This window comes from Sorex araneus, chromosome 7 (genome assembly GCF_027595985.1).
Source record: "Sorex araneus isolate mSorAra2 chromosome 7, mSorAra2.pri, whole genome shotgun sequence".
NCBI lineage: Eukaryota > Metazoa > Chordata > Mammalia > Eulipotyphla > Soricidae > Sorex > Sorex araneus.
The window spans coordinates 38,888,705-38,908,490 of record NC_073308.1 but is presented as its reverse complement, the minus strand read 5'-3'; the positions used below and the strand labels follow the sequence as shown (position 1 = coordinate 38,908,490).

General features: G+C 39.7%; 1 protein-coding gene across 8 annotated transcripts in view; it reads left to right on the top strand.

Moving 5' to 3' along the window:
* SRGAP2 (SLIT-ROBO Rho GTPase activating protein 2) overlaps positions 1 to 19,786 on the top strand; it is a 291,283-nt gene that overhangs the window by 141,428 nt on the left and 130,069 nt on the right. For all 8 annotated transcript variants that reach the window (XM_004610061.2, XM_055144899.1, XM_004610060.2 and 5 more), the window contains exon 4: positions 7,271 to 7,433. In XM_004610061.2, coding sequence (XP_004610118.1) covers positions 7,271 to 7,433 — 163 coding nt within the window. The remainder of the gene's footprint in view (positions 1 to 7,270; positions 7,434 to 19,786) is intronic.

The following is a 19,786-nucleotide window of genomic DNA, read 5'->3' as shown; positions in this document are numbered from 1 at the left end:
TGCAGGACTGATAGTTCCACCTTGTCCCTAAAGGCTTGGAAGAGAATGGAAGATTAAATTCTGCTCTCTGGCTGGTATCTCCCTCACGTCTTCCCAGAGACTTACAGCTGCTTGGTTAATTGCCTGTTGCTGCTGTCTTATCCCTACCATTATTTGCCAAGGGCTGTGCATTTTCAGCAGGCTGTGCTGTTGGCCCCGGCCCAGGACTTGGTGAAAATGTTGGAATTTGATTAAAAAAAAAGAAGAAGAAGGAGTTCTAGTTTGTTTGGAAATATAAAGAAGAGTGTTTCTTCACATTTGTATAGTGCTTTATTGTTGATTTGCTGCTTTTGTAGCCAGCATCTGCTTGAGCCGCACAACTGGCTGTGCGTAAGTTCAGAGACTTTGGCCTGAATGGAAGCAGATCTCATTATAATAGTGCAGAAGCTCCTGCCACCCAGAAATGCCAAGCTTGTGGTGCACTTCCATCTGCAGACTTCCAAGCATAGCGAACATTAATTAAATGGCACCTTAGGCTAGGGGGGCTTCCAGGATTTGATGACCACGCTTTGAGGAGCTTTAGTGAGCTATACAGAGCATGTGCCCATTTTGAAGGTGACACAACTAAAACTGAATGGGGGCGGGGGGGGAAATCAGAAATATATTTCTGCACTGTAGTTTTTTTTGTTTGGTTTTGGTGCTCAGGGATCACTCATGGTAGATTCGGTACCATATGGGGCACCAGGGTTTGAATCTGGGTCGACTATAGTGCAAGGCAAGCACCATTCCCTTCGTACTATCACTCTGGCCCCCAGCAGTATAGACTTTTTAAAATTTAATTTGGGGCTGGAGCAATAGTACAGTGGGTAGGGCGTTTGCCTTGCACGTGGCCAACCCAGGTTCGATTCCTAGCATCCCATAGGGTCCCCCAAGCACCGCCAGGAGTAATTGCCGAGTGCAAAGCCAGGAGTAACACCCCTGTGCATTGCTGGGTGTGACCCAAAAAGCAAAAAAAAATTAATTTTGGGTCTTAAGGCTACACCCAGTTGACTCATGGGTTGCTTCTAGCTCTGTGCTCATGGGTCATACTGGCTATACTCCGGGGACTATCATGATGCCAGGGATAGAACCAGGGCTGACCACAATCATCTTAACTCAGGAACTATCTCTCCAACCCACCATTAATATTTTATGTAAAAAAAAATTTTTTTTTTATTAAAGCAGCATGATTTACAAAGTTATTCGTTTGGGGGTTTTAGACATACTTTGTTCCAGCACCAATCCCACCACCAGTGTCTTCTTCCTTCTGGGCTTCCAGATTGTCGCCAGCCCCATCTCCAACCTGCCACTTTGACAGGCATAGTTTTATTTTTGGTTGTTGAAGTTTGGATCTCTTGTTTTTAGTGTTATTGACTCAGTGGTTTGGATATTTAGCAATATTACTCCTTTATACCACCAGTGTACTCAGATCCCCTTAACCCTTGCTTCCCGTCTATTGCTTCTTCTCTCCTTGATTTATTTCCTTCTTAGCCCTTCTCCTCCCTGTATTCTTGGTCACTGGTCATCTAGGCACCCCCTCCCCCGCCTTCAAACTTTGCATTCCCTCATTCAGTTCTCTATACCACATATAAGTGAGATCATCCTTCTTCTGCTGGCTTACTGCACTTAGCATGTTATCTTCTGCTCCATCCATGTTGCACCAAATTACACGGTTACCTCTTTCCTTACAGCTACATAGTTTCCTATTGTGTATATATACCACCCCTTCGTGATCCACTTACCTATCGTTGGACACCTAGGTTGTAATCCATATCTTAGCTATTATACTAAATACTGCAGTGAATAATGGCGTGCATCTGTCTTGTTTGAAAACAACTGCTGGGCTGGAGCAATAGTACAGCGGGAGGGCATTTGCCTTGCATGCGGCTGACCTGGGTTCGATTCCCAGCATCCCATATGGTCCCCTGAACACTGCCAGGAGTAATTCCTGAGTGCAAAGCCAGGAATAACCCTTGTGTATCGCCAGGTGTGACCCAAAAAGCAAAGCAGAAAGAAATGAAGGAAGGAAGGAAGGAAGGAAGGAAGGAAGGAAGGAAGGAAGGAAGGAAGGAAGGAAGGAAGGAAGGAAGGAAGGAAGGAAGGAAGGGAGAAAACAACTGCTGATATTTTAAAGGAAATTCTTCGAGTATTTTCTGCTGCATACACAGTCTATATTGGAAGAGACAAACTGGGCTAATGTATTTGCAGCTAACAATGCAGTGTGTGGGTTGAGCTCTTTGTTTTATAACGGTCATCTCTCTGTGCATGCAGAGCTGGTTGGGGACTTTCTGGGCCTCCTTTTCTTTGACTTTGGAGTCATGCCCTCTCAAATATATAATCATGTTTTCTTGATCTTCTGAAAAAAAATCAAGAAGGAAAATAGTTCTGGCTATTTTGCCTGCTTTTTAGGGATTAGTTTTGAGGAGGCTCGCAGCTGTCGAGCACATTCCTAAGGGAAGCAGGCCCTTGCCTTTAAACGCCCAAGTCTTACACCACCTATGCTGGGAAGAAACTGTACAAACAAGTGATAGATGGGAAAGATATAAAGACAAATTTCAATCTCCTCGCCAAACAAAGTTCCCTTGGCTCCAGCAGCCCCAAATAAAATCAGGCTGCAAAGCTGCCGAAGCAGGAAACCGCTACAGCAATAGCTCCGTGTGCTTTCTATGAAATCATGTCTCGTTGACTGGCTTATTTTCCAGCCTGAAGTGTGTTTCATCTTTGTTCATGTTGGCTGGGAAAATTGCCTCTACAGTATATTTGTGTTTCCCTTCTACACAGTTCCTTCACCTCTCCTGCACTACCACTACCCATCATAAATAAATGGACGAATTAAATGCCTCAAGTGAAAGAAAGAATAACATAAGAAAACAAAGAAGCTCAAAGATACAAAATAAAACTCTTCAGCGCCCCCCCCCCAAATGTATAAAAGTTTTAGTGCAAATTGCGTGGAAACCCTGGTCAAAGTAGACAAAATAATGACACTGTTTTTAAAAATCATAGATTCCTTGTTAGAATAAAAATAATTTTACACAGTACTAAGCATTGTATATTTTACTCATATGTGCAACAAGTAAAAACCGTGTCTTCCCGAGGTAAATCTCCTTTACAGGTCAACTTTATAGAGTATTTATCACAGAATCAATCAGTGGGAGCAGTGAGCCTGTGTTTATGAACTCAAAATATTGGAAGTTTAGCGTATGACTCATAGTTGCAATTTTGTATCAGTCATTATCCAAGTTATTTTTGGTTCTATTTTGGGGTGCCAAATATAAAGAAAATTCTGATTCACACAGATATTGTTGTAATTGAGATGGTTTCAAATTGACTTAGACCCTTGAAAAGGATATTTTGTTTTAAAGTCAAATAACTAGCATTACATAGCAGCACTTCCTTTCTTCTTTATAAATATTTAGATAACTCAAAAAATGTATCCTAAGCATTTCAACAATTACTAACGGGGTGGAGCAATTGTATTCTCAGTATCCAACCATGATGAGCTAGCATTGGACCTTAAGTCTTCTGCTGTATATAATCTTCCACCTATACAGCTTTACCCAAGGAAGAATGCACAGTCTTGAATTTAAAACTAAGCTTTTGGGGCTGGAGCAATAGCACAGTGGGTAGGGCATTTGCCTTGTACTCGGCTGATTCCGGTTCGATTCCCAGCATCCCATATGGTCCCCTGAGCACCACCAGGAGTAATTCCTGAGTGCAGAGCCAGGAGTAACCCCTGTGCATCGCCAGGTGACCTAAAAAGCAAAAATAAAATAAAATAAAAATAAAAAATAAAACTAAGCTTGTGGAGAACTGTATTATTCTAACGAGTAATTTTTTTCATAAGTTCTTGTACATGCTTTAGATTCTTTATATGGCTTATAGACAGCGAAACTCACCTTGTACCAATGGGATATTGTGATAATAACATCAGAGAAAATGAGTCCTAAGTTCCTTGCTCATTTAGTTGGGGGTTGCTTATTTGAATGGGTCTGTTACAGTTTGGAATTGAACTGTGAATTTCTAAATTTAAACTCTAAGTTTCAGAGTTTCTCTGAACACATTTCAAGAACCTATTGTTCCCAGGGTCATAGAGATAACTCAGGTGCCTGAGCTTCTTCTGTATGAATGTATGAACCCCACTTTACATGTTGGACACCTGGGACTGTCAGGAGCAACCCCCACAGCACAGCCAGAGCTGATGGTAGCACCCGAGCCCTGCCAGGTGTGGACCCAAATCCAAAAAAGAGCTTCTTCTTACTGAGAGGAATAATAACTATCCCTCTACATGTTGTAAAAATGGATATAAATACATGTAATAAGAGCATGTGTACCCCTTAGAATATAATACCTAAGTATAGGATATAAATATATAAAATAATAAAATACCAGTTTATTTGTATTAAGTGATAAGGCATCTTTCAAAGATTCCCATTTGTACCCAAAATTTTTATTATTAACTCCTCTCTTTTCACTCATGCTTTCCCTTTGGAATTTATGCTCTGCTTCCTTTTTCATGTGTTAGACTGATTTTATCTTTTCCATCTACGTTTGTGATGTGTGATGCACGTTTGTGAGCAAGCAGGCCCTTTGTTCTTATCTTACCATTCTGGTATATTCTAGGCCTTCATTTCTCACAGCAGTGTTACATCAGCACCTTCATAACCACAAAACCACTCTTTATTTCGTGAGATAGAATTGTGATGATGTTTTATGTGTATGAAATGTTGTAGAGAGAAAAAAAGAGGGGCTCTGAAGATGTTTAACTCATAGTTCCAGGCCTTGAGTTCTATTCCCAGCCTGCTTTGCCTCCCAACCATCACTACTACTGAAACACCACATCCACACTGCTCGATTGAGCATCAGCAGATCATTTACACCTGATCACTGTATCACTGTATCACTGTCATCCCATTGCTCATCAGATTTGCTCGAGCGGGCACCAGTAATGTCTCCATTGTGAGACTTGTTGTAACTGTTTTTGGCATATCAAATACGCCACGGGTAGCTTGCAAGGTTCTGCCATACGGGCGGGATACTCTCGGTAGCTTGCCAGGCTCTCCGAGAGGGGCTGAAGAATTGAACCCAGTTTGGCCACGTGCAAGGCTCCAGCCCACACTTGATCACTTATAAAAAAAAAAAAAAGCAGACTGGACTCAGTTGGAAGATTAAGAACTTTAGAAACTGCCCTCTTGAAATATAAGTGTACTTACTTATCTGATATATCCTATATTTACCAAGTGTATGGATATCTTTCCAAGAGAAGACACAGCATAAAAATATAAGCTGAATTTTACAGGAATTTGCACAGAAACTGATTTTGAATCAATTTGGAAGTTTTATACAACAGGCGAATCAAATGCCACTAAATACATGTGTCCAAATCCTTCACCATTTTGAATTTAGGATCATTTCCTTTTTAAAAAGATCTGTGCTAAGCTTTTTTTTTTTTTTCCAAAAAAAAAGGGGGGGGATTGGATATATGTGAATGTCTATTCAGTTGCTATATTTTTTCCCCCATAGAAATATTTTAATTTCCCTGCAAGGTAGGTGGGCAAATAGCACTTTTGCCAAGAGTTGGGAATTTTGACTCCAGGTCATCAGGGATCAGAAGCGGGGGGTAAGGTATAGAAGAGTTTCAATTTGGACTGTAAATTATTACTGGTTTGAAGCAACTGCTGGTTGTTCGCTAGTCAGATACTTGATTTAACGGTCTGGTGTGTTCTGAAGTCAGTCAGTGTGGTATGATTATTTGTTAGTAATAATCTTCTGCAGAATAGGAAAAGCTTTTCTAAGTTTAAATTCATCCTCTACAAATCACAGGTGCCCTGCAGCCTCCAGTCCTGTCCTCAATGAAAGTAAGTGAGGAAAGAACCAAGTCACTCCCAACTAGCTTTCTTTTTAGAGTCAGATTGGAAGGAGGAGAGAAGGGAAAAGGAGCAGGTTGTGGTTCTTTGCAGCTAAGATCATACTCTTTGTAATTTCAAGACCTAGTTTTTAGTTCCAGCGTTACCACTTTTTAGCCATATGATACTTAACCTTTCTTAATCCAACTTTCCTCATCTGTCAAAGGTGATTAATAACACCTCTTTTCATCGGGCTTTGTGGGATTCAAGTTAAACAATATGAGACAGGGCGTGTGTCAAATGTACAGTAAGCCTCAATACCACAAACAATCCCTGCTCTTTCTCTCCATTAGAAACCCAGCTTGCAGGGCCTGAAAGAGAAGTTGGGCACTTTCCTTGATTGCAGCCAGCCTGGGTCTGGTCCCCAGCATTGCAGATGCTTCCTCCAGGCACTGCCATGAATGGCCACTGAGCATGAGCCAGGAGTAAGCCCTGAGCACAGCTGGGTGTGGCCAAAAAAAAAAGAAAGACAGAAAGAAATTCACAAATGTGGGACTTGCTTCGTCTTCAATTTGCACAGTAGGAGTTGTTTAATAATTCCTTTGGATCTCTGTGTTTTTTTTAAAAATGAGCATCTAGAGTTGGCATTCCACTGCTTTGCTCAGTTTAGTTATAGTTTCACTGTTCACATAGAGCTTTTACTTGTATGATGTAAAGAACTCTTGGATATGGGAGATAATGACTCAATGAAATTGAAGTCTACTTAAATGGGTTCTATAGAACTGAAAAGTGTTTAAATACTTTTTTTCTTAATGGCAAATGCCTCCAAAGTTATCTTCATATATTTTAAAATATATATGTGTGTGGCACTTAGGGAGTCTAGACTGACTCCTATCTTTTGTCTCTGCCTCTCAGTACAAACCATGACTTAGTGAATTAAGTATAGACTTTGAAGTCAGTTTAGATGTATTCTAGTTAGACATACAGAATTGTGATTCTGTTCTCTAATTCCTGCTAGCTCTTTGACTTCTTATCAGCTCAGTGTAAGTAACAGCTCTCTGAGTTTCAGTATTCTAATCAATAAAAGGGGGGGGAGAACGGTAGCGTTTTTTTCCCTTTACAATGAGAAGTGAACATAGTTGAGATAAAGTATATAAAACATTCACCAAATTACTAGAATATACACATGCTCTGCAGAAAATCCTGTCTGTCCTCCATCTCTTATTAACCTTTCTCTCCCCTTTTGATTATTCTTATTTTCTCACCAAGTTTATTTTTTTTAAAAAAAAGTGGATGTACTTATGATCTGACCTTCATCACTGTGCTTTTGCGACATGGACTATAGTTGCAGGTGTTGATTGTGACTGCTTACCAGTACTAATTTTTTTTTCCTTGTTGTTCCTCTACAGGAAGGATCAGAATGTTCTCTCTCCAGTCAACTGCTGGAATCTCCTCCTAAACCAGGTGAAGCGAGAGAGCAGGGACCACACCACACTGAGTGACATCTACCTGAATAATATCATTCCCCGATTTGTCCAAGTCAGTGAAGACTCAGGAAGACTCTTTAAGAAGGTATATAGATATTTCTCGTAACATAGATTCTTGGGTAGTATCTTTTAATAATATCTTATAGCCCAAAGAAAGAATAAAAGAATTAACTAAAAGAATAAGGTTTTCTATTGTTCATTCCATATGTTCATTATTCCATGTACTTATGGAGAAAAAATATTGACTTGCCATTCTTTTCTTCTTTTTTCAAACTGAATTAATAATAAGCCTGAGAAAGTCACTATTTCCAAAGTATAGCCCCAGGACTGGCAGCATAATTTATATTCCACAGATATTAATAATGATGGTAGTCAGTTTCCTTCAGGTGATTTGTGAATCTGTTGAGATTCGGGTACCTTCAGTGTCATTTTATATTTTAATCGTTTATATGATTTAGTAAATTCATGTATGTTTATGTTTTTTATTTCTCTTCCTAAATTCTTATTTCAATCAAGATGAACTCATGAATTCTGTTATTCTTCTCATAACATATCTTTTTCTTTGGGTCCCTGAGTGTTTTCTTGAAGCTCAGTTGTCAGAATTCCTGGGGCGTTAGTACAAGGGAAAACTCAAAAATAATTGTGGTAAACTTAAGTAAAGTTTAATTATTCAATAACTGTGCTAAATTTATCTTATCTGTCTTGGTTACAAATGATAACAAAGGCTCTATCCAATGAACTTAATATACCAGAATGAACTTAATGTTCTTAATGTCCAGAATAGTTTCAGAAAGCATATAATGTTCCCACAGGCTGTAAGTATAAAGAGGATATATGGAACTCTTTCATTGGCTTCATATTTTCAGTGAATAAAGTCCAGCATTAATATTTGAAGCTGGTAGATTGTGAAAAGTATGGTGGTTTGTAAAAAGAAAGGGAAAGTGGGGGGCCGGGGAATGAGTAGAAAGCAAGTACTTTGGTGGGGGAGATAGCATTGGGACTTTGATGGTGAGTACAGTGAGTATTAGTCAGAAATAGAGATATATAACTATATCCTGGAATTTTATAGTATTATTAACCATAATATATTATAATAATATCATCATCATCATCATCATCATCATTATCATCATCATCCCATTGATGGTCGAATTCCTTGAGCGGTCTCAGTAACATCTCATTCATCCTAGCCCTGAGATTTTAGAAGCCTCTCCTTAACTTGTCCTTCCCAACAATGCTGCATTGGAGGCTCTTTCAGGGTCAGGGGAATGAGACCCAGCTTGTTACTGGTTTTGGCATATGAATACACCATGGGAAGCTTTCCAGGCTCTCCCATGTGAGCAGGAAACTCTCAGTAGCCTGCTGGTTTTCCCAGAGGGAGATCTAGGCTATAAAATGTCGCACAGCCCCGAGCAGAGCTCCCGTGGCCAAAGACCTCTAGAGCCTTAGCCACAGCATGCTCAAGGCCCCTCTCCACACGTTCAGACAAGCCTCACGCATGAAGGTACCAGCAGAGGAACCCAGGTGTGTGGGACCCAGGGTTGAGACCTCCAAGCCTGCTGGGATCGGGACTGGGCCTCCTCCACCCAGATTTCCCATTTTCCAGTAGCTAGGCGGTCACACCCAGGAACTGCCTCCCCCCCACTCCGCCCCCTGTAATCCCATCAATAGCCGACATTATAATAATACAGTGTTGTTATTATAAGTTAACAACAGTAGTCAAGCTGGGAGAAAAGGGATTTGTAAAAATCATAGTAGGGTCCTACCTTTAGTCATTTTTCCCATTCTTAACATTAGAAAACTTTCCAGGTCTCAAGAGTGCTCAAATATGAACCATGTTTCTTCTGTTTGTACCAACATGGAAAAAAAAGAGGCTGGTTTAGATTTGTCCTCCTGCGTAATTGTGTCTGTGAAGGGCCCTTTCCTGCATTTTAGAGGCAATCAGATTAAACTTGCAATCGTCTGATAGTGAAAAAAAGGAAGAAAAGTTTAACTTCCCCCAGAGCTCACTGGCTGTTTTTAGTGACCCAGTTGTGCTGTGGTTGGAACCATCCTTCATTTAGGGGTTCAGGTGCTTTTCATCATTTTCATTGTGATTTTCAGCAGCAGCTGCTTGCTTATCATTTATTTGAATTATTCTGCAATACTTGATGATATGTGTATTTGACTAAAATTAATGATTCTAGTTAGTAGTAATCCTGTGCTGGAAACCGGAAATATCTAAGACAGTAAATTTCAGGTGAACTTTTCACAGATGCGAAGAAATCACTCTGTGAGGAGATATGTTGCTTAGCATGGCTATAATTATCTTTTACTGAGTACATGAATCATGTTGTATATTTCAAGTACGTACAATTTTTGGTAGAACATTTAGAGCCAGAAAAATAGCTTTCGTGGTAGAGTAGATGTGAGGCCCTATGTTGGATCTGGGCCACTACACAGATCTGCAAGCACATGAGGTATAAGCCGTGCTGCCTCCCATGTACCACCTGGGGTGTCCTGGTACACCCCAAGTACTCTATGACTGGAGCATCTCCAGAAATGGCTCTCTTGAGTGCTCTGAAGTGGTTCCTAAAAAAATTTAAGCCTGTTTAGGAAGAACCTTGACAGCAGTCAGATATCATTGCAGCTCTTCTTTGTGACCTTGGCAGCTTTTTACACTCCTTCCTTCTTGGTATTTTTTACACTCCTTCCTTCTTGGTATTTTTTTTCCTCCATTTTCTCCATTTAACAGAGAAAAAATTTCTACTGAACTCGCAAAAACTATTGTGTTCTGCTGTTGACTTTGTCTAATCTCCCAGCTCTCCTTTCTCCCAACTTTGGACAGTTAGAGAAAAAACGTCTTAGAGCTCCTCCAGATCTTTGAGATCGGAGGGTCTCTGAGAATCTCAGAAATCTGGTGACAACAACCAATCTGAAGACAACCAGATTTCAAAGTGAGAAATTTGAAATGGTGGACATTCACATTTCACCCAAGTCCTAAGTGCATGACATATATTATTAGATGTGACCATTAACCCTCCAGAAAGAAAATTTACTTGTGAAAGCTAATCTTAACCCAGTCTCTCTCTATATAATCTTATAATATAAATGTTTGTTGTCTAGTCTCTCTTTGTTCTTCAATTGACCTTAAAACATGTAATTCTGCACTGAGGGTATAAAGAAGAATTTCTGATTATTTACAGGACTATTGATATATTATGTTTCAGTGAAGAAAAACTGACATAGACTTAGAGACAGGCACATTTTAACAAACTCAATATATCTGTGCAACTACTCACAGATCAAGAAGCAGAGTATATAAATATCCCATAATAATACCCCCTACAGGCCCCCTCTAATAATTAGGGTCTTGGGAGGGGAGTCTCAAAAATCAAGAATAATAATTATCCTGGCACTTAACTGCAGAGATTACAGCGCCAGAGAGATAGTGCCGTGGTAAAGTGCTTGCCTTGCACGTGGCTAATCCTGGAGGTTAATGGTCACATCTAATCCAGCACCATATTTGGTGTCCCAAGCATCCCCAAGAGTACAGAACCTAGAGTAAGCCCTGGGTACTTCCAAGTATGATGAAAGAAAGAGAAGAAATGAAGGAAAGGAAGGGAGCGAGGGAGAGAGGGTGGGAAGAAGGAACAGTAGAGATTAATTCTGCTTGGCTCCATACTGATCTCTTTGCTGTTGTTGGGGACACACCTGGCAGTGCCTGGGGGCCACTCCCCACTCCATGCCTCGTTCTTGCTTTCAAGGGACCATGAGGGGCCAGAGGTTGAGGCTCTCCAAAAGGTAAAGTATTCACTCATTCCATTGAGCTCTCTGAACTTAACTTCATACTTTATGTAAATAGACTCCTACTATGTATACTGTTTGGTGTCTGGTTACTCTCATTCAACATTATGTTTGGGAGATAAATATATGTATTATTGTCTATAATTGAACATCATAGGACTTTTTCTTAATCTTTATCACTTTCAATCAGTTAAATTTTAGAGGTAGAGATAGTATTACTGAATAACCAGTGATTAACTGTCCCACAGTATCAATAGTAAAAACTAGAGCAGAAATCAACAACAAGAAAGCAATTCAAAGAAACAGTGAAACCAGAAACATATTCTTTAAAAAAATAAGCAAGATAAATTAGCTAGACTCACAAGAAAGAAAAAGAAAGAAAATGTCCAGAAAAATTGGGTCAGAAGTGAAAGGAAAGAAATTACAACAAATCCATCAGAAATTCAAAACATGATGAGAGGTTATTGTGAACAACTTTGTGCTTTTAAGCTGGAGAATTAGAAGAAATATATAGGTTCTTTGAGTCATGTAATCTCCCAAAGCTGAACTAGGAGGAAGTAGGAAGCCTAAACAGAGTCAGTCACAAGTTAAGAAATTGAAACAGAATCTCCCCAACAACAGAAGTCCCAGTTCAGATAGGTTCACTGTTAAGTTCTGTCAAACCTTCAGAAGAAAATTCACTGCCCTTTTTTCTTAAGCTCTTCAAAAATATTAAAGATAAGAGAATTCATCCTAACTTTATGAAATGACATCACAGTAATACACAAAGCAGACAGACATACTTCCAGAAATGAAAAATCTCAGACCAATTTTTCTAATGAACATTGATGTAAAAACCCTTAACAAAGTCTTCATTAACCAGATCCAGGAACATACAAAGAAAACCATACATAGGACACCCCTAAATAGGCCACAATAAAAAAAGCTACTAGAAACAATATACCAATAAAGCAAAGTAGCCTGCTGCAAAGTCAATACACAAAAATCGGTCACATTATTATATACAAAGAATGAATCAGAGGAGAAAGAGATCAAGGAGTCTATTCCATTTAAAATAATGTCCAAAAACATCAAGTATCTAGTAATCAACAAAAGACATGGTAAATCTATACCATGAAAACTTTAAATCATTTAAGAAAGAGACGAGCAATAGCACAGTGGGTAGGGTGTTTGCCTTGCACGCAGCTGACCCGAGTTTGATTCCTCCACCCCTCTCGGAGAGCCCAGCAAGCTACTGAGAGTATCTTGCCCACACGGCAGAGCCTGGCAAGCTACTGGGGTGTATTTGATATGCCAAAAACAGTAACAACAAGTCTCACACTGGAGATGTTACTGGTGCCCACTCAAGCAAATCAATGAGCAACAGGTGACAGTGACCGTTTTGTGCATGAAGAATTAGAATTTCACTGGACACGATCCAGTATTAGATATTAGAGAACTAAAGGAGGGACGTGACCACCTTCCTCCATAGTTTAAGCTTCCTGGGGTTTGCTTTGTGTTATCAGAGCAGATCTTTTCCAAGGGGGATGTCTAGATCACCCCTCACATAGGCTCAGCTATGCTAGTAAATATGAAACCTTGAACATTTCTTCTTTCTATGCCTCAGTTCCCCCAAAGTTTTAAATAAGAGTTTAGCTAATTGATATTTGTGCCAAATCTATTTTTTGGTGGTGGGCATAGGTTGGGGAGGCACACCTGGATTTGCTCAAGGACTGTTTCTTACTCTATGATTGGGTATCACACCTGGCAGCGCTCAGGAGACCAGATGCAGATGGAATCAGGAGTCTTACTTCCTATATTATCTTTCTAGCCCTTCATGCGAAATTTTCTGTATTGTTGTATGATGACAAGAATATCCTATGCTGTCTTATGTCTTATGATTTTGAGTCATCTTTGTTACACCGTGTAGTAAATTCAGTTTCAAGATGAAGACCAATAAAAGTAGGTGCAGGTATGAGAGGGGTGTAGATTAAGCAATGAAAGATCAATGTTGCTGGAATGATGCAGATTGTTTCAGATTCTATTATCTATTATTATTGTTAATAATAGATAATATTATTATCTATTATCTATAGATAATATTATTCTATTATCTATCTATTATTATTTGCCAGTGAGATGCCAAACTGGAATCTAAATATGCAATATATATATATATGTATATACATATACACATACATTTTATCATTGTTCTTTGGGAAGGTCCTTCAAAGCCTCCCTGTAGTTCTTAGCCAGTTGGGCTAGAGATTTAATGCAAGGGCCTGAAGATACAGTACTGTTTGTAACTAACAGTGCTGGAATTGCTCAGTCACCAAGGGGTGCTCAGGGGCATTTGGAGCTATACTAGGCATGCCCGAGGGCTTCACTCAGCTCTGCCTGGGGGACATATGGTTTTGAGGATTGGTCTGGGCACAGCTGCATATAAGGCAAGCACCTTAACCTCTGTACTATCTCTCTGGCTGCTATACTTTCTATTTTACCTCAACTTGGTCCTCTCTCTGGAGACACAGACATTAGGAAAGGCATCTTTATTTCTGGTTCACATATGGAGACCTGTGCTATATTTAAAATAAATTGGAATCTCTTTGTCACTGCAAAAGTTACCAGTATTCTTCTATTCTTTCAATTTTGATGAGTTCACTTTCAAAAGTATTTTAACTCTGTCTGGCATCATATTATGCACTTTCTCTGTATTATCGTGTTGAATCCTTGGCGATAATGTTATAAGGTAGCTACTATTATCATTCCTTTTTATGGAAGAGGAAATTAAAGCTTAAAGAAATTGAACAAAAAAGAGGTAAGGCTTGCATTTAAATATGCTCATCTGACTTTAAGATTTCTATCTACATGTTCTTGGAATGGTATATAGAGTAAATGTATTTGGGATTTTTTTCTCTTTTTCCATTAAATCCAGATAACAGAATTAACCTAATCTTTTCTCTTGCACACAAACTTTCAGTGAGTATGGAGGAATTAAATATTAACATTTGGTTCTTTGTCTTACCTGGTATGGGAGCAAGCAGCTTAAAATGGAAAAAAAAAAAGCTAGCTTGTCTTTCTCTCCGGGGTAGCAGACTCTCCAGTAAAAGGAAAACAAAGACTCATTAAATGTGAAAACTAATCAGAAATCTGGCTCACAGTTATTTCTTCTAATTTCGGGATGTCAGGGTAGCTGCACAATTGGCCTCTGTGCTACTGAATGCTCTTCAGGGGTGCTCCCTGCTGGCGCTCTGGTTATGTCTGTGGGGACATATATTACATTTTGCATGAAACCGTGATGGAGATTCCTTTAACTAAATATAACATCGGGGGGGAAAGTAGCCTCCTATACACCACATAGAAACAGACTCACTTTGTCTAGGATTCCAGGGGAAATTGAGCCCATTTGGTGCTCCTGACATCTCCTTTCATGTAATGAAAGCTCAGTCTGTCTAACTCCTGTTGGAATCAAGGTTTGAACAAATATTATTGCTGCCACCTTCATTTGTTTAAAGCAAGGACTTCAAATACGGTGACCAAACACTGCCAAGACCAACAGCAGCTCCTGCTCCGTGTAGTCTGTGAAAGCCGTGCTCTCAAGAACGCTGCCGCAAATAAATGTTTCCCACTTTTTCAGTCAAAACAAACAACTTTGGATTTTCTTTTCCCCATAGTGCGGAAGATAATCCTGTTTTCTCTTCCTCCTTTCGCTTAAACTAGAGCACACTGAAAGAACCTCTAATTTCGCTTTTTGGTGGGTGGTTCTAATTTTTATTAGCCGTTCAGACTTAGTGGTCTGTTCTGACAGTCCTAAGACACGTAACTGTGTTCTTTTTTATAGTTTTCCAGGTAACAGTACTGCTATTTTACCTTTGTCACCCTAAATTATAGGTTTAGTTGAGAAAGTCAAATGCAGATTAAATTGAGAATACTAGGTCAGATTCCCAAAAGACTAATGGTTCTTAATTTACCTGTGCATGAAGGTACTTAGGAATTAAAAAAAAAAAATCTTTGTGTCCTTGACTAGACAAAGATTTCTTAGGATATAAAGATAATCATCATCATCATCATTATTATTATTATCATTATTATTATTGGCCATACCTGGCAGTACTCAGCCTACTTGTGACTGTGCTCAGGGCTCACTCCCGAGGGTGCCCAGGGAACTGTATAAGGTGCTGGGGATCAAACCAGGGTCAACGGCATGCAAAGTGAGTGCCTTACTTACTGTATTATGTGTTTGGCCTAAAAGACATGAATTAGTAAAGAAAAACAAAAGATAAGTAGGATTTTATCAGGTTTTGGACTTTTGTTGTTAGACATTTTAAAAATGAGAGATAAGCTATATAGTAGGATGAATTATTTGCAACACATAAATCTGATAAGGGCACTTAGGTCAAAAGTTGAATAGAGAACTCTTAGAACTCAGTAATAAAAGACAAAATTATAAATTAAAGACAAAACTACCTTTTTAATGACTAAAAGATTCTAAGATACTCCATTAAATAAGATGGCAATTAAACACAGTAAAAGATACCAATATCAGGGGAAATGAAAATAGACCTATAAAGAGATGATAAAGGTCCCTAAAGTGAGTCAGACTGTTGTGTGGGTGCACATCCTACTTACTTCTGGTTCTGTGCTCAGGGCTCACTCTTGGTGGTTCAATCCGAGGACTATACTGAGGTGGGCTGCATGCAAGGCAAGTGCTTTAATTTCTGTACTCATTATCTCTAGCCCCCAGAATATTTAATATTTAAAAGACTGATAATACCGGGGCTGGAGCAATAGCACAGCGGGTAGGGCGTTTGTCTTGCACGCGGCCGACCTGGGTTCGATTCCCAGCATCCCATATGGTCCCCTGAGCACCGCCAGGAGTAATTCCTGAGTGCAGAGCCAGGAGTAACCCCTGTGCATCGCCAGGTGTGACCCAAAAAAGCAAAAAAAAATAAATAAATAAAATAAAAATAAAAGACTGATAATACCAAGATTACTGAGGAAAACTAGAATTCTGATATGTGCTGAAAGAAACATAAAAAGGTACCACCTCTTTGGAAAATAGCTTGACAATTTTCTTTGGAAGTTTCTGGTAAATAGCTACCATGTGACCTATTAATCCTCCATTTAGGTATTACCTGAAAAAATAAAACCTATGTCTACAGACTTGTACTTAAATATTCATAAAATCTTCTGTGACTCCAAATGGAATAAAAGCACCCACTGATGTTTTTTATAAGAGAAAGGTGAAGAGTGATTACAGATCTGAGAATTAAGTTATGCAGTAAAAGGAGGATAGCAGAGACAGAGAAAATGGTAGGGTGCTGGAGGGAGGGCCCTCCAGGTAAAGACTGAAGCTCTTCAAGGAAACATTCTTCCCAAGAGCTCCTAAAGGCCCTGCTGACACTTTGGTTTTACCCTCATGAAATAGGTTTTATACTTCTGACCTCCAGGATTATAAGAAAATTAATCTGTGTTATTTATAGCCACCAAGTTGTAGTCATTTCTTATAGCTTCTAAGGGAAACTAATATGTTATTTATAAGAACAGTAAATAAAAACAACTCAAGTAGCTATCACATGAATGAAAACATATCACAAATGAATGGAAAACAAATCTCCAGCAACACGCTGCAGAGATGCCTCCAGACCCCATGCCAGGCTGCCTTCACTGGGGCCAACTCAGAGGGGGCCGGGTGAGTTTCCCTCCCCACCCCAACAGAGCCCCGGCAGCCAAAACCTCCAGAACGCAATCGCTACCAGTCTGACAGCCGTTCCCCGCAGCTCAGACGAGCCTTACCCATGAGTGAATCTGCTGTTATAATCATTCTAAAGTTTAGAATTCCTGGAGCATGCCGCCGCGACCTCTCCTACCATTGATGTACCAAGAGTAGCACACACAAGGCCTTAATGTCTCCAGGATGAAATACAACAATCTTCACACACTTTCCTCTAAGGAAACTTTATTGGACCATTTTTTAGTATGTTATTCATAACTGCTTGGAAGGCAGCTATGCTCACCACTATACCACACCAGGAAGCCCGTGGGTTCTCAGTGGCAGCCAACCGGCGTGCCGGTGCGGAGGGCAGCCAGCCACACGGATGACTCCAACATGATCCTGCATAAGAAAAGCCATCGCGGAGATATCACGGAGAACACCCCATGAAGTCTCCTTCCACCAAAGGTTCATTAGATAACTGAAGACATCTCGAGCACCGAGATTCTGTTGTGGATTTGGAGCTGGTATCACTACCCCTCAACCAGATGGAACCACTCGCAGGAGGCAGAGCAATGGCTCAAAGTGGAATATCACACTTCACAGGTAGGAACACTAGGTTCCAGCCTTAAGCTGCAAGATGCCCTAAGAACTCTGGATGTACAGTTATTGCACCTCCACTACCACCAAAGTGCCAATGACCCACCACCAATATCCTGATGTGGAAGAATCTTGCAAGAGCCGGCAAGCTACCCGTGGCATATTCAATATGCCAAAAACAGTAACAATAATGGGCCTCATTCCCTGACCCTGAACTCGACAGGGACGAATGGAGACATTACTGGTGCCCGCTCGAGCAAATCGATGAGCAACACCGTGATACAGTGATTATTCATAACAAGCAATACTAAATTGTTTTGGTTCTGCTTTGGGGGGCACAGTTTGGGATTTGGAGTGGAAACATTCAAAATATGGTGATGGGAAGATGCAATGATGCTTGAGATTGGTGTTCAAATATTAAATGTAATGAATTATTGTGAACAGCTATACAAATAAAATTAAATTTTTTAAATCTCCATATTATTCAATATAAATAAATTAGAAAGAAACAAAATACTGATAGAGATAATAGTGTGTGTATGTGTTTATATATATATATGTATATATAAAACTTTGTGCTGGTGAGTGCCTTTGTTCTGATTATATAAAATTTTAGAAAAAACTCATTTGTAGTCACAGAAATATTGGGGATTACCTTGGGCAAAGGTACAGAGGGTTTGACTGCAAAAGGATGCAGCGGTACTTGTGGCATTAAGAAACGTTAGAGTTTTGATTATGGTGGTTGTTACATGAGCATGCACTTGTCAACATTTATTGTACTATATACTTACAATGGTGTTATAAATGAGTACATTTTATTGTATGTCAATTTTATTCAATAAGGTCAATATAAAAGATTAAAATAGCATGCCAAGGGCTCGCCCCAGATAGTTGAATTCAGGATCTTTGAGATAGGGCCTGCGTGATTCATACATATAGTGAGAGTTGGGAATCGCTGCTGTAGATACTCTGGTTTTCCTTTCGGGGAAACGTGGGAGCATGGTGGATTCCTAAACTTGCATCATTTTGTGTGAGCAGTGTTTGCTCCTGTAATTGATGTGTGAAACGTAGTCTAGACTGGTTTAAGCAAACCATGTGTTTCCCTGCTTTATTCTTGAAGTGTGACAAAGGGTAAATTTGGTATTATTTTCAAGTAAGTAAAGCCTAAGAAATATATGAAGGAAGAAAATGGAGATCAGTTAACACTTTTCTCCAGATTCTCTGATGTTAAACAACAGTGTGTTTTCTCAAGAGTAATTCAATCACTAGAAAACTGCCAGATCAGTCAGCTGTCAGGTTTACTTGGGCACTAAGGAAGTAAATGCAGCAACAAAAGAAGAGAAAGGAGATTTGAAACTAAAAGCAGTACATGTTACCTACATGTTTATGCTTTTTGGGTTAGAATAGGATTCCTTAGGGAATCTTTGAGTCCATCTATTTGGCGTATATGAGGAAACAGGATGATGATACTATAAGATAGAGAACATGTTCTATGATGATGTCATAAATTAGAAAGGGAAGGGGCCAGGGAAATAGCTCAAAGGATGGTGTGCATACGTTGCATGCAGGAGGCCCTGAGTTTGTTCCCCAGTACTGTAGGTTTCCCCAAACACTGTTGGGTGTGACCCTGGCAACACTGGGAATTACTGGGTCTGAAATATCCAGCCCAATTGACTATTACTAGAGTGGTCCTCATATCCTTGGACTTTTCTAGGGTGATTTCCCCCCAAAAAATAAAAGAAGAAATGATCCACAATTTTTATATTGTTGTATATATAACTATTGTAAGTTGAATGAATGGGGAACAAATAAATTTCCGAAGTGTGTCCTTGTAGTCTACTCTCATGAGGCATTTAACTTGGAGATCTCTTCAGAAGTAGTTCAGGAGTGATTTATCCCTCCCTTGCCTCCCCAGTCTGCTCCACACCTCTACCCACAGTGCATTCAGCATTGATTGAATTTCCTTCACATAACCTAGTCACTAATAGCATTGTATGGTGCTTTACAGACAGCCATTCCTGTTAGCCAGTTCATCTTGGTGGCAAAAATCTGTTCTGATTAATTGAAATTTATTCTCTCATATCTGATAGAGATCCTCTGGAAAAACAGAATAGGATGTGAAACAGAGCTAATTTAAGTAGGCAATGGAAGGCTGTCAGCTTCTTCAAAGGTATCTCTGCTGACAGGGCCGTCAGGTTTGTTGCTATAGCCAACACTGAGAGGAGCTTTGAGGCTAGTGTTATTCTTTCTCTTTTTTTTTTGTAACTTTGCCTTTTGTGACACTCAGTCAGCTGCATATTTACTCCCTTTCATGCCAGTTCTCTCTGAGTGGCAGGGGTTTTGGGTTTGGGGTTTTGGTT